Source organism: Lagopus muta, chromosome 10, assembly GCF_023343835.1.
Source record: "Lagopus muta isolate bLagMut1 chromosome 10, bLagMut1 primary, whole genome shotgun sequence".
Classification (NCBI taxonomy): Eukaryota; Metazoa; Chordata; class Aves; order Galliformes; family Phasianidae; genus Lagopus; species Lagopus muta.
In genome coordinates, this window is record NC_064442.1 from 16,738,011 (window position 1) to 16,751,433 (window position 13,423).

Consider the following 13,423-nt stretch of genomic DNA (forward strand, 5'->3'; position numbering starts at 1 on the left):
TGCTCAGTTATTTAAGCCTTCGTTACCGTAGCGATCGGAGAGGCACCAATAGCGCCTTCCCTGCCTCAGCCGACCAACGCAGCGCCGTGCGGGGCGGGCACAGAAAGCGCCCACCTCCCGAATGATGGTGGTGCTGCAGGTGTTGTGGGTCTGTAACGCCGCAGCTGTGTCCCGTTCTGTGCTGGCCGTAGCCCGGGGCACGTTTTAAGGCACGTCCAGAACGCTGTTCTGTTTCAAACCGACGCAATGCTAGGAGCTGGAGGCGGTGTCGGTAACCGCAGAGCTCTTTCCATCGCAGCTCAGCCCTGCTGCTTGCTCGCAGTTCCGCCCGCCCTTCGCTCCGAGCGTGCGGGGTTCGGCCCGTGGCGGCAGCCCCGAGCCCGGCTCGCTGCGGGCCGAGCACGGCTTCGATCGTGGTAAACCATCGAGGCAGAGGGGCCCGCGTTGTTCCGCGCTCGTACCGCACGCAGCCCCGCTGTGGGCCGGTAGGGGAGCGCTTGCCGCCAGGCGCTTTGTTGCCGGCGGGAAGCCGCGCCGTTCCCTTCCCCGGGGCTGCCGCCGAGCTCCGGCCGCTGCCGTTCCCCTCTCGGGGCGGCTGCGCTCCGCTGGCCGCCCGCGGCCGGACGGCGCAGGTCCGGCGGCTCCTGCGCACTGCGGCCGCTCGCGGGGGAGGCCGGGCAGGGCAAAGGTCCGCGCGGCTCCGAGCGCTGGGGGAGAACGGGGCCGGCTCGGTGGTTGGTTTGCTGCGACCGTTACCGATTGCCACCGGCGGCACGGCACGGCTCGCCTCTTCTCGTCTCTTTCCTCACAGACGCGATGGCTTCCGGAGACCGCCGCCAGCAGGAAGCCGCCAAGCCGGCCTTCGGCGAGGACGAGGTGGCCGAGCTGGTGGCCGAGGTGTTCGGACTAAAGGCGGCGTGGGTCAGGCCCCTGCCCAGCTATGACGATCAGAACTTCCACGTGAGAGTCTCGAGCAGAGGCGAGGCCGAAGGGGCCGAGGAGTACGTCCTCAAAATCACCAACTCGGAAGACAGCCGGCAGCCCGCCCTCATCGAGGCGCAGACCCAGGCCATGGTGTTCCTCAGCGCCCGCGGCTTCCCCGCCGCCACGCCGCGGCTCACGAAGGACGGCAGCATCATGGCCCTGCGGGCAGGTGAGCGGCTCCAGGACCGCGCCTGGCGGTGAGCGAGCGCCTCGTTACGGCGCAGGTCTGCCTCGCTCCTGGATCCCGCCCTCTTGTGCTGGCACAAACGTGGAGTAACGCTGGGCACCTGCGAGCGAGCTCAGGCAAGCTGCAGAAGGCTGGTGATTTCCCAGGCCCTGCAGCTCTGGCACTTCCTATAGATCCCAATCCGCTGCACATCTCCCTTTCAGCTTCTGAGCTAGGATTTCTCAGATGAAGTAATTTTGGGGTGCACAGATACTGTGCTCAGAATGCCAGAGCTGAGCTCCGTCCAATGCCCTGCATAGTGCAAAAAAGCCAGCAGAGATGCTGGACCTTGAGCAGAGTAAGAGCAGCAGCACTGCAGCAAGCTCCTGCAGGTGTGGTTTGAGGTGGGTGCAGGATGCCTCACTGCTGGTATTGCTGGTATTGAAAGATGGTTGTTTTAGTAAGAACTACAAGCATAGGGAAGGGTGGGTTATCCTGCAGCTGCTTTTTCACTTAAATTGCCCTGATAGGTTCTCTGGGTCTATCCATCCAAAGTTGTTTTAAGTTCACAGTTTAGATGTAGTACTGGTTGTAGTCGTGACAAAATTGCACAGAAGGAGTCTCCAAAATTGAAGTAAATTTGGCTATCGAAAGTAGAAGCTCAGGTTGCAGAGTAGCTGTCAGAGGATGGATATGGTCAGGTGTCAGCTGACTGCCTGTGAAAGTCCAAACTTCACAAAAAGTCCAAACTTCAGCAGCCAAGCAAATGAAGGAGAGGAACACTTGACTCTGAAAACAATTTCCTTGTAATTTGAAAAAACAGACATATCTGTGCACTTAAAAATAACAAACCACATTGACTAAATCACAATATAAATGATTTGCCTGTCCGTGCACAGAATGGTGTAAAATACAGTTCCAGCCCATCTATGATCTGATGCCTGAATAAATCACTTAAACAGTGCCTGGAAGAAAATCTGTAACACGCTGCTTTCGTTTTCACTGCTTCCATACACAAGCTGGGATTCCTGAGGGCACCTACAGAGCTCTGTAGGCAAGGGGCTGGAGGCACTGAGTGAAAGCTGCTGTGTGCAGGGTTAATTCCAAGCACAAGGACCAGGCATCCAGCACAGCCTGCAGGTGTGGCAAGGTTTGCACATCACTGTTTCACATTCTGGTAAATCAAGTCTTTGAGTGAGATCAGTTTTATCAGTCGCATCTGAGAGTGAAGAAACCGTTTGCCTCTTGCATTAACTAACAGTAGAGCATGCTGAAGTGACTGACTATCTCTGCTTGTCAGGTAGCGGATCTGGAAACAAAAAGTACATGGTCAGACTGCTGACTTATCTGCCGGGCACACCTGTGGCTAAAATTGCTGCACCTACTCAGCTTCTGTATGATATTGGCAAGCTAGCTGCCAGTTTGGATAAAGCTCTTACAGAGGTGAGTGAGTTCTTGTTCTGGCTTCACAGATTTCATTCACATTTCATTTCTCCTCTCTGTTTCTTACTGTTCTCTGTCACCTTTCCTGATTTTAAAACAGAAGTTGATGATTTCAGAGCTTAATTCAACTTTTGGATGCCACCCTGCATGCTGTAAAACTGGCTAAAACCTTGCCCCAAGTAACCTGACGAACCTGACCGCTCACTGCTTATAGCAGAGTCTCAGTGATCCTTTTGCAATGCGTTTTTGTACCACAATAAGGGAGACCGCATTTATTCTTGCTCACACAGAACTCACCTGTTTGGCATTTGAAGCCTGGTAAATAAGGAGAGTGAACCCCAGCTGTCTGAATCAGAGCATGCACAGCATGGTTCCGAAGCATTAAATGCTTGTGTCGGGTACTGCTGGCCCTTCTTCTCTTCTGAACTCACTTTGACTTGCTCTGTTCCTCCTGGCCATTAGGACATTGACCATTGCTGCAGCAGGAGCAGTCATTTCCTTTTCTGTAATGCCAGCTGTGTTAATGGAGAGAGATGTGTGACACTTCTCTGAGTTCCCCTGCTTTCAGTCAAATAATCTTAATGCATAGGAGATTATTTCTGTATCTGTAATTATGCGGGGTAATAAAACTGACAAATCATCCAGTAATTAAGTTAGATACATAAAAGAATTCCTGCATTATTTATGGCCTTCCATTAACCTCTTCTTTTTGTGTTCTGGCTACTGCCTTCAGACAGTTATGAAGTGTGAATTGCTAGCTTCACTCACCACATTCTGAAATTACAACGGTGTTTTTCCATTGGGAAAGATAACTTACTATTGCCTTTTAATAGTCTGGCTGTGCTCTGATAATGTGATTAAAATAATGTATATGGGCCAGCTAGTCTCAAAAGATGCCTGCGACTTCTCCTGTGAGGAGGATTTAGTAGACAAGAAAGCAAATTTTGATGGAAAAGGCTCTTAAGCCATTAATATATGGATTATCATGTACCGAGATTTGTCATCTAAGGGAGAGAATACTACAGTTCTTACCATCAAAACCTCTCAATGTCATTGACACCAAAACTAAAGCTAAGGCATTACATTTTCTGATGGCAGATGGGAATGTACAGCCTGTCTTTTCTATCCAGTCAATTTGCTTTGTCAGCTGGGCAGCAAGGCCATGTGCCGTGTGTTCTTTTGTGCACAAAATATCGTTGCACCACTTCCTTTTTCTGCTGTCTTTTTTTGTTTGGATGTGTCTCACATCTTCTAGTGGAAATAGGCAGCTATTGATGACTTGACAGCGACAAAGGCTCAGGCAATTGCTGAGATCTCTGCTTTATTGCCTTTTCCACATCTGGTATCCCTTTGTAGTTCTGTGTTAATTTGTGCAGGGAAAATTGCAGTGGTTGCTCACCAAATGGCAACCTACCTACCAACGTGGTCTTCTGTACAGCATTAGGGATCCTCTGTTGTGATTTTTGCTTTGGGCTTGGTGTTGTTCCTTACTTCTACATGAGTTCCAGTTTTAACTATCATTTAGCTATCTTTAACTAACAGCCTTAATTCTAAACCTGAGTTTTTAAGAGGAGCCAACTGCTCATGGGAAGTGAGAAGCACACATGGGGCTGTTTGCTGGGGTCTCTGTGTACTGCATGGATGTTTGAGAGCCTGTACACATTTCTACAAGAACAAAGCTCCATCTAGCAGCTCTGCCAAGCACTTCTGTCTTAATGACATTGCACATGTCAGATGATTCTCAGGCTCAACTCTTTAAATGCACAGAGTGCATCTGTGGCAGTTTTTGTCTCTTCTGCTCCAACAGCTTCTGTAGCACCAGCTGCAGAATCCAGCTGTGTGACTGCAGCCTTGGCAAGGCCTCTGTGCAGCAGCATCCCTGTCACTCTGCAGGAAGTCACCATTGATTTTAAGTGATTCAGCAACAAAGGGTTTAGGATAATCTATACTAGAAGAATGGAGAAAAAACATTCAGGTTTTATGGAGATATTGATAGGCTTGCCTATCTTACAGTTCACTGGAACAGGTTGCCCAAGGAGGTTGTGGGTGCCCCATCCCTGCAGGCATTCAAGGCCAGGCTGGATGTGGCTCTGGGCAGCCTGGACTGCTGGTTGGTGACCTGCACACAGCAGGGGGTTGGAACCAGATGAGCATTGTGGTCCTTTTCAACCCAGGCCATTCTATGATGAAATAATCCTTCAGATTCTACTTCTGCTTGTTGGGATGAAGTATGGATTTTAATTTATGGCCTATTTTGTTCTCTTTGTGCAGGAATTCCATCATCCATCAGTAGGAAGTCTGCATCGAGATCAGTTCATCTGGAACCTGGCGAACGTCCCTCTTCTGGATCAGTACATGGATGCCTTGGGCCAGAACGAGCACAGAGATGTTGTGCAGTGGGTCATCCAGCAGTTCAAAGAGAAAGTCACACCCAAGATAAGCAGTTTTCGAGCTTGTGAGTGTTTTATTCTCAATCACGCTGCAGTTTGTTCCAGGAAACAGGCGCACCAACACAGCTGGCTTACAGTTATTAAATACCATTGCAGTCAATACCAATACAGTGCAGTTATTAAATACCATTGCAGTCAATGCCAACAGAATGCAGTTATTAAATACCATTGCAGTCAATACCAACAGAATGCAGTTATTAAATACCATTGCAGTCAATACCAATACAGTGCAGTTATTAAATACCATTGCAGTCAATGCCAACAGAATGCAATTATTAAATACCGTTTCTCGTTGTGCCTTTAGGTATCAACCACGGGGACCTCAACGACCACAACATCCTGGTGGTTCCTGGCTCCCCTCGCGGGGCGGCCCCGCAGTACCGCGTGTCGGGCGTGCTGGACTTCAGCGACATGAGCTACGGCTGCTATGTGTTCGAGGCGGCCATCGCCATCATGTACATGATGGTGGAGAGCGCGGAGCCTCTCGGTGTGGGTGGACACGTCCTGGCAGGCTTCGAGAGCGTGCTGCCGCTGACGGGTGCGGAGCGGGCAGCGCTGTTCCTGCTGGTGAGCGGCCGCTTCGCGCAGTCGCTGGTCATGGCGGCGCACACAGCGCTGCTGCACCCGGAGAACACGGAGTATCTCATGGTCACCGCCAGGACGGGGTGGAGGCACCTGATGGACATGTATGCGCTGGGCCAGGAGGCGGTGGAGAAGAAGTGGTTTGAGACAGCCACGGCGTATGTGAGGCAGCCCTGTGAGGTGGGGCTGCAATAGAATCATAGAATTGCAAGGTTGGAAACGACCTGCAAGATCATCCAGTCCAACTGTCTTCTCATTATCACTGCTACCACAAGCACTAAACTGTATCTCACAGCTCCTCATTCAGATGCCTCTTGAACACTGCCAGGGACGGTGACTCCACCACCTCCCTGGGCAGCCATTCCAGTGCCTGACCACTCTGACAGAAAAAGTTCTTCCTTATGTCCAACCTAAACCTCCTCTGGTACAACTTGCGGCCATTTCCTCAGGTCTTGTTTGTTGCCTGGGAGAAGAGGCCAAACCCCTCCTCACCACAACCTCCCTTCAGGAAGTTGCAGAGTGCCATGAGGTCTCCCCTGAGCCTCCTCGAGACTGAACAATCCCAGCTCCCTCAGCCACTCCTCATAAGGTTTGTGCTCCAAACCCCTCACCAGTTTCGTTGCCCTTCTCTGGACACGCTCCAGGGCCTCAATGTCTTTCCTGTAGTGAGGGGCCCAAAACTGAACATAATACTCGAGGTGTGGCCTCACCAGTGCTGAGTACACCGAGATGATGACTCCCTGCTCCTGCTGGCCATGTTGTTTCTAATGCAGGCTAGGATGCCGTTGGCCCTGTTGGCCACCTGGGCGCACTGTCAGCTCACGTTCAGTCGAGCATCACCCAACACCCCCAGGTCCCTTTCCATAAAGATGGCGGAGCGCTGCACGGCGCGGTCCTTCCACCGAGCGGCGCGCAAGGGGCCGAGGCGGCCACGGTCACGTGATACGGTCACGTGGTAGGGACGCGCACCGCCCCGGCCGGGTGATGCACCGCGCAGGCGCGGCGGCCATTTCCGACGCTGCGGTGCAGGTGTGGGACAGGCTGTAACGGTTGGTGCTTCCCGCTGGCCGCACCTCAGCGCCTCTTCGGCACATCGCGCGTTCCTCGGCACCCTGTGAGTGGGGAGGAGGGAGGCACCCTGTGAGAGGGGAGGAGGGAGTGAGAGCAGAGGGAGCGGGGCGGGCGACGAGGCTTTCGTTCCCCCTCTGTCGCTGTGAGGATGACTCCGCACTCCGGGCCCGGAGCGCCCCAGGCTGCAGGCGGGGGTCGGGCGGGTTCCTCTGGGCTGGGGGCCGTGTGGGGACGGCCCGCCTCGCCTTAACGCGCTGTGATGTTTTGCAGGCCCGCTGCCCCGCCGCTCCGGCACCATGGTGAGTGGGCGCGATGCGGGGCTGCGGGCGGGGCGGTACCGGCAGTGCCCACCTGGACGGGGCCGTTCTGAGCTCTGCTCCTCTTGGGGTGCTGTGCTCCGGCGGAGGGTGACGGTACTTAACGAGCTGTTCCTTCTTGCAGTCTCGAAGATATGACTCCAGAACCACCATATTTTCTCCAGAAGGTACTTTTTGACCCTACGTTTCTAATTGAACACCTTCCATTCTGTTTCTCAAACGTAACGCTGTTCAGCACAGGGCCGGTTGGTTGGGAGCACTGTGTGTCCGTCCTTGTATGAGTTCTTATTTATTATTTACTGTGAGAGTGGTGAGGTGCTGGAACAGCTGCCCAGAGAGGCTGTGGATGCCCCGTCCATCCCTGGAGGTGTTCAAGGCCAGGTTGGATGGAGCCCTGGGCAGCCTGGGCTGGTATTAAACGGGGAGGTTGGTGGCTCTGCATGTGGCAGGGGGTTGGAGATTCGTGGTCCTTGAGGTCCCTTCCAACCCGGGCCATTCTGTGTTTCTGTGAGTTGCGCAAACCACATTCACCTGTCACAGTAGCACTGTGTACAGCAGAGTCCCTGGATGGTGGCTTTCCAGTTTTTGTACTCAGGTGTCGGTGTGACCATATTCACATCTGTATATTTACACCAAATTCCACTGCTATTTTTTTTTTTTTAAGCACCTTAATAACTCATCACCCTTTGCCTTTCCTCTGAGTGTGGATGGAGTTTGTTACTATTTTGTTACTGATGCTGCTGCTGTGATCTTTTTACACCAGTACTTGCAAGTAATTTTTTTCTAAAGAGACAAAATGTCCAGTATAAATGATTCAGTTTTTTTTTTTAACCTATTTTGTCTCTTCTGAATTAGATCTACTCTTTAGATTATTTTTCCCCCACGCTAACTATGCCCAAGATTACCTTATCAAATTTGTGCACTTCTGATTCCATTCTCTGTTTCAAAAAACTCATTTGCTGGCCCCAGCCTGAGGAACCAGTCCTAAACTGTGAAACAGGCATGTGTGTAATTCTTGCAAATTCACCTTTCCTCATATGTGTTCTCATTCAGTGCTGCCTTACTGCAATTTAACTCGTTTCCTAGGCCGTCTGTACCAGGTTGAGTACGCCATGGAGGCAATTGGACATGCAGGTACTTGCTTGGGCATCCTGGCCAACGATGGAGTTCTGCTGGCTGCGGAGAGGCGCAACATTCATAAGCTGCTCGATGAAGTTTTCTTCTCAGAAAAAATCTACAGACTGAACGAGTAAGTTGAAATGCTGGTTGGATGTCTGCTGATGTTACCCGTGATAAAGTACTGTTGTTATTCAAGCATTTTAGCGTTGGACCTGGATTTATTTTGTTTGGAGGGTTTGTATTGATGTGATGCGGCGTTCTGGATGTGTGTGACTGTGTTGATATTATTTGCTTCAGTGATTCTTCTGAAGAAGCATCATGTTTTTATTTATGAAGGGAATTTCCTAGGTGCAATAACCTGTTGTTAATTACCCATACAAGGTAAGGTTATTGCATCACTATTAAATTGGGAGTTTTTGGTTTACAAAATAACAAGAGGAGGGAAATACAGAATGCACAAATCTGAGCACAGTATCACAGAATCACAAAATGGCCCGGGTTGGAGAAGGGACCTCAAGGATCATTACTGGAGGCTTGTCAATGTGATTCCCATCTACAAGAAGGGCTGTAAAGAGGATCTGGGGAACTACAGGCCTGTCAGCCTGACCTCAATACCTGGGAAAGTTATGGAGCACATCATGCTGGGTGAGATCGCACAGCACGTGCATGGCGCCCAGGCAGAGGATCAGGCCCAGCCAGCATGGGTTTGTGAAAGGCAGGTCGTGCTTGACCAACCTCATCTCCTTCTACAACTGGGTGACTAGCCTGGTAGATGAGGGAGGGGCTGTTGATCTAGTCTACCTAGACTTCAGCAAAGCCTTTGACACGGTCTCTCACAGTATTCTTCTGGGGAAACTGGCTGCCCATGGCCTGGACAGGTCTACAACAGGTATACACTTCTTTGAGTAAGGAACTGGCTGGAGGGCCGTGCCCAGCGGGTAGTGGTGAATGGAGTTAAGTCCAGCTGGTGACCGTTACAAGCGGTGTCCCCCAGCAGTCGATACTGGGGCCCATCTTGTTTAATATCTTTATTGATGACCTAGATGAGGGCATTGAGTGCACCCTCAGTAAGTTTGCAGATGACACCAAGCTGGGAGGTGGTGTTGATCTGCCTGAGGGTAAGGAGGCCCTTCAGAGGGATCTAGATCAGCTGGATCGCTGGGCTGAGGTGAATGGGATGAGGTTCAACAAGGCCAAGTGCCAGGTCCTGCACTTTAGCCACAGCAACCCCATGCAGCACTGTGGGATGGGGGATGAGTGGCTAGATGACTGTGATGAAGAGGAAAGAGATCTGGGGATGTTGGTTGATGCTCAGCTGAACGTGAGCCCACAGTGTGCTCAGGTGGCCAAGAGGGCCAACAGCATCCTGGTCTGCATTAGAAATCCACATCCACAGCCTCTCTGGGCAGCTGTTCCAGCACCTCACTACTCTCATAGTAAAGAACTTCCCCCTGACATCCAACCTCAATCTTCCCTCCCTCAACTTAAAACTGTTTCCCCTTGTCCTGCAGTTATCAACCCTTTCAGAGAGTTGATTCCCCTCCTGTTTGTAGGCTCCCTTTAGGTACTGAAGGCTGCAATGAGGTCACCCCTCCAGGCTGAACAAGCCCAGCTCCTCAGCCAGTCCTCATAGGGGAGGTGCTCCAGTCCCCTGATCATCTTTGTGGCTCCCCTCTGGATCCTCTCCAGCAGCTCTCTGTCTTTCTTGTACTGGGGGCTCCAGACCTGGATGCAGTGCTGCAGATGGGGCCTCACAAGAGCAGAGTAGAGGGGTCAGTCACCTCCCTGTCCCTGCTGACCACCCCTCTTCTGATGGAGCCCAGGATATCGTTTGCTTTCTGAGCTGCAAGAGCACACTGCTGGCTCAGCATTCCCTTTTAAGTCTTTTTTTTTTTTTCCTTGTGTGTTTCAAAGAGACTGAAACAAACTGGATAAAACCTGCTTTAGCATTCTTTGCCACAGTTGTAGCAGAGATGCTTATCTCACTGCTTCGACCTTTTTAGCTTTTCCAGAGGTTCAGTGTTAGACTGTCTTGCCTGTAGGGAAGGTAGCATTTAAGCCTTGCTGTAAGATGCATTGTGAAACACAAGTAGGTTTTCATCTGTCAGTGTCCCATTCTTTGTTATCCTGAAAGCAGCTGGAACTGTAGGAAGTGGTGGATTTTCAAGGCAGTGATGTAAAATGTGCACTGGAGTGGCTGCCTAGGCCAGCTGCTCTGAGAAATTGTTAAGATAAAACAATGTGAATTATTGTACTGAAAGCTCTGTAGCAGTGTGAGATTTAGCGAAGATCTGCTGTATTAAGAGCTAATGAAACAAAACAAAGATGATTTTCAGCTAAAGCAGTTACTTTTCTAATGGCTGGCATCACTAAGTTACATTCGTACAAATGCAGTGTGAGTCAGCAGATTGCACTGAGGGTCCATGCGGGTTCTGATGTGGCTGGTGGGTGGCCTCTGTGTGGGTCCTGCTGTGTAGCCAGTGCTTCTTGTGAAGGTGTCAGCACTGTTAATCATTTTGGTGGTCCTCAGAACCATGCCAATGATGTACTGACCTGCTCATTTCCTGCTGTCTGCCTCTGCTCTTGCAATATGGTTATGTCAGACTTAGGATGTACTCTAGATGCAGGATCAATCTGTTCTGCCTGGCAGCAGTGTAGTTTTGATCATAGAAGCCCAGCAGCAGGCATTCTGTTTGAAGTGTTGTACGAAGACGTGACTATTCCTTGGGGACTGATAGGAATCCAATTCATATGTTCATTTTGCAGGGATATGGCTTGCAGTGTTGCAGGAATAACTTCAGATGCCAACGTTCTAACAAATGAGCTGAGGCTGATTGCACAGAGGTAGGTTGGCCTGTCATTATGGGGCTTTGCTTAATTCCAAGGTTGGGTTCAGTCTATGTGTTAAATCACTGTGAACATGCACTTAGTACAAGTAGTTTTGTTTTTTTTTAAGCCTCTCTGATCTGTTTTATTTTAACTTAGAAACTTGTTCTTCACTTCAATGTGGTAGCAGGATGCTGTCAAAAAGGATTTTGAGACCCCTTGTCTTTCATGCTCTAGGTATTTGTTACAGTATCAAGAGCCCATTCCTTGCGAGCAGTTGGTAACTGCACTGTGTGACATCAAGCAGGCTTACACGCAGTTTGGAGGTAAGGAAGTGTGATGAACCGTAGTGTTTTTAAGTGTCTAAAGAAAGATTCTCTTAGGTAATTTGAAGCATCCAAGTCTCTGAAGGGTTTAAAGGTATTCTTCTGTAAAAAGTTACACCGAGAAACAACAGTAGCTAAATTTAAGGGAATAGTCAGTCAAAATTATGAACTCTTGGTTTGCTGCTGAAATAGTCACTGAGGGATTGATAGCTGAGGCTCAGGCCCGTTGTCTGTAATGCTTTGAGTGCCCTAGGGTTTGGTGAATGCCTTCAGAAAGAAGCAGGGTATCAGTACTGTAACACTGGAAAAAATAGTATTTCTGTGGATCAAATAACATATTAGAAAATGATGTTGTGAGGAGTGTTCCTCAGTGAATGAATGGATGATTCTGGTATTTTGTATATGGGCACTGTGAAAGAATGACCTTTTAATGTACTTGTGTTTGATTGACTCTTAGGAGTTAAATGCTTGAATAATAACCCCTGCACAGTTTAAATGCTGAGGTTTGATTTGAAGTCCTGGAATGATAAATTCCAATTTTTGGAGACAGAGATAAGCTGCTGCTGGGGTTAAATGAAAGCAATCTCTGCTAGTTCTCCCTGCCTCCCATCCCCCAGCACTTAGAAATGCTGTAATGCTTATCTCAAGTAACAGAAGTGCAGAACGGTCTGTTAAATCCTACTTCACAGGAACGGATTTGACAAAGGAAATGAAAGAAAGTAATTGTCACTCATGACCAATCTTGTTCCTAACGGCCTTCCTTCCAACAGGAAAACGTCCTTTTGGTGTTTCACTGCTGTATATCGGTTGGGATAAGCATTATGGATTTCAGCTGTATCAAAGTGATCCCAGTGGCAATTATGGAGGATGGAAAGCTACGTGCATTGGCAATAACAGCGCTGTAAGTTCTTTTTACTTTTCTCTCTCAAAGCGATGTAAATGACACTGTGATAATTAAGCTGAGTGCTTGATTATGAGCGCAGAGCAGAAATGGATAACTGTAGAAAGCACTGTTCCTCATGTTCTGATATTATCTGGCAAAAAACTTAGTTTGATTGCCCAGTGATACCATTTAAATTTCTGTGGAATTCATAGGCAGCTGTGTCAATGCTGAAACAAGACTACAAAGAAGGAGAAATGACCTTAAAGACCGCACTTGCATTAGCCATTAAGGTTCTAAATAAGACCATGGATGTCAGCAAACTTTCTGCAGAGAAAGGTAAGCAGTTCTCTAATGCTGGATGACTTATATATATAAAAAATAGAGAGTATGTTGAGAACTTTTTATACTTCAGCTGTGGTTTGTTGGATTTTATAGCTCATGTAAGAAAATAATTTTGATGATCCTCATTGACTTTGCTAAGTGACATGCAGTTGACTTGGGTGAGGATGATCTTCTTTGGCCAGCTCCGGGTTCCCAACCATGGTTTGGCTAGGCCTCAGTGCAGCAGCAGAAGTGGTTCTGTGCCTGGTGGAAGAACCACTGGAGAGCTGTGGATGAGCTGGTGCATGCTGCTGCACAACAGGGCTGCTGCAGAAGAGGACTGCTGCCACCTGGCTTGCCATTCAGGCAGCTTTTAGATGGAGGCAGGACAAGAACCCTCTGCTTCATTGTCAGTTGTAACTACTTGACCTTTCTGATGATGTTCTTTCAGAAGGACGGTACGTAATGCCTCTGTCTGTTCCCTGTGTTTCAGTTGAAATTGCAACGCTGACAAGAGAGAATGGGAAAACAGTAATAAGGGTTCTGAAGCAAAAGGAGGTGGAGCAGTTGATAAAACAACATGAGGAGGAAGAAGCAAAAGCTGAACGTGAAAAGAAGGAAAAGGAGCAAAAGGAGAAGGATAAATAAAATTTGAAGTCAAGTGTTCTGAAAATAGCATAGGACCTGCTTCAGTTAAAGGTAATCTGGTTTTCTGTTTTGTGGAAGCCTACAAATACGCCAGGGGAGAACATGGAATTACTTTTGCTGAACCAGGTCCTTAATCATCATCAAGATAATTAGTTTTCTGTTCCTTATATTGACCAATAATTGCTTTAATTCTTGAACACCCTTTCTTTCATCTTCTATTTTTTATTATGGAATAAAATTTAAGAAGAATGGTGATGAGTGTCTTTATTTCCTTGGTAATGCCTGTC

General features: G+C 49.0%; 2 protein-coding genes across 2 annotated transcripts; both read left to right on the top strand.

Annotated features, from left to right (window-relative positions):
* Positions 1-682: 682 nt before the first annotated feature.
* Positions 683-6,482, top strand: HYKK (hydroxylysine kinase). Its single transcript, XM_048956213.1, has 4 exons — positions 683-1,153; positions 2,451-2,593; positions 4,865-5,048; positions 5,348-6,482. Exons 1-4 carry the CDS (start codon positions 817-819, stop codon positions 5,818-5,820), a joined length of 1,137 nt encoding a protein of 378 aa, XP_048812170.1. The 5' UTR covers positions 683-816; the 3' UTR covers positions 5,821-6,482.
* Positions 6,483-6,651: 169 nt separating this feature from the next.
* PSMA4 (proteasome 20S subunit alpha 4) lies at positions 6,652-13,389 on the top strand. The gene is made up of 9 exons (XM_048956218.1): positions 6,652-6,739; positions 6,967-6,995; positions 7,138-7,180; positions 8,100-8,262; positions 10,899-10,976; positions 11,196-11,284; positions 12,055-12,185; positions 12,380-12,503; positions 12,982-13,389. The coding sequence occupies exons 2-9, from the start codon at positions 6,993-6,995 to the stop codon at positions 13,134-13,136; spliced, it is 786 nt and encodes a 261-aa protein (XP_048812175.1). The 5' UTR covers positions 6,652-6,739; positions 6,967-6,992; the 3' UTR covers positions 13,137-13,389.
* The last annotated feature ends 34 nt before the right edge of the window (positions 13,390-13,423 follow it).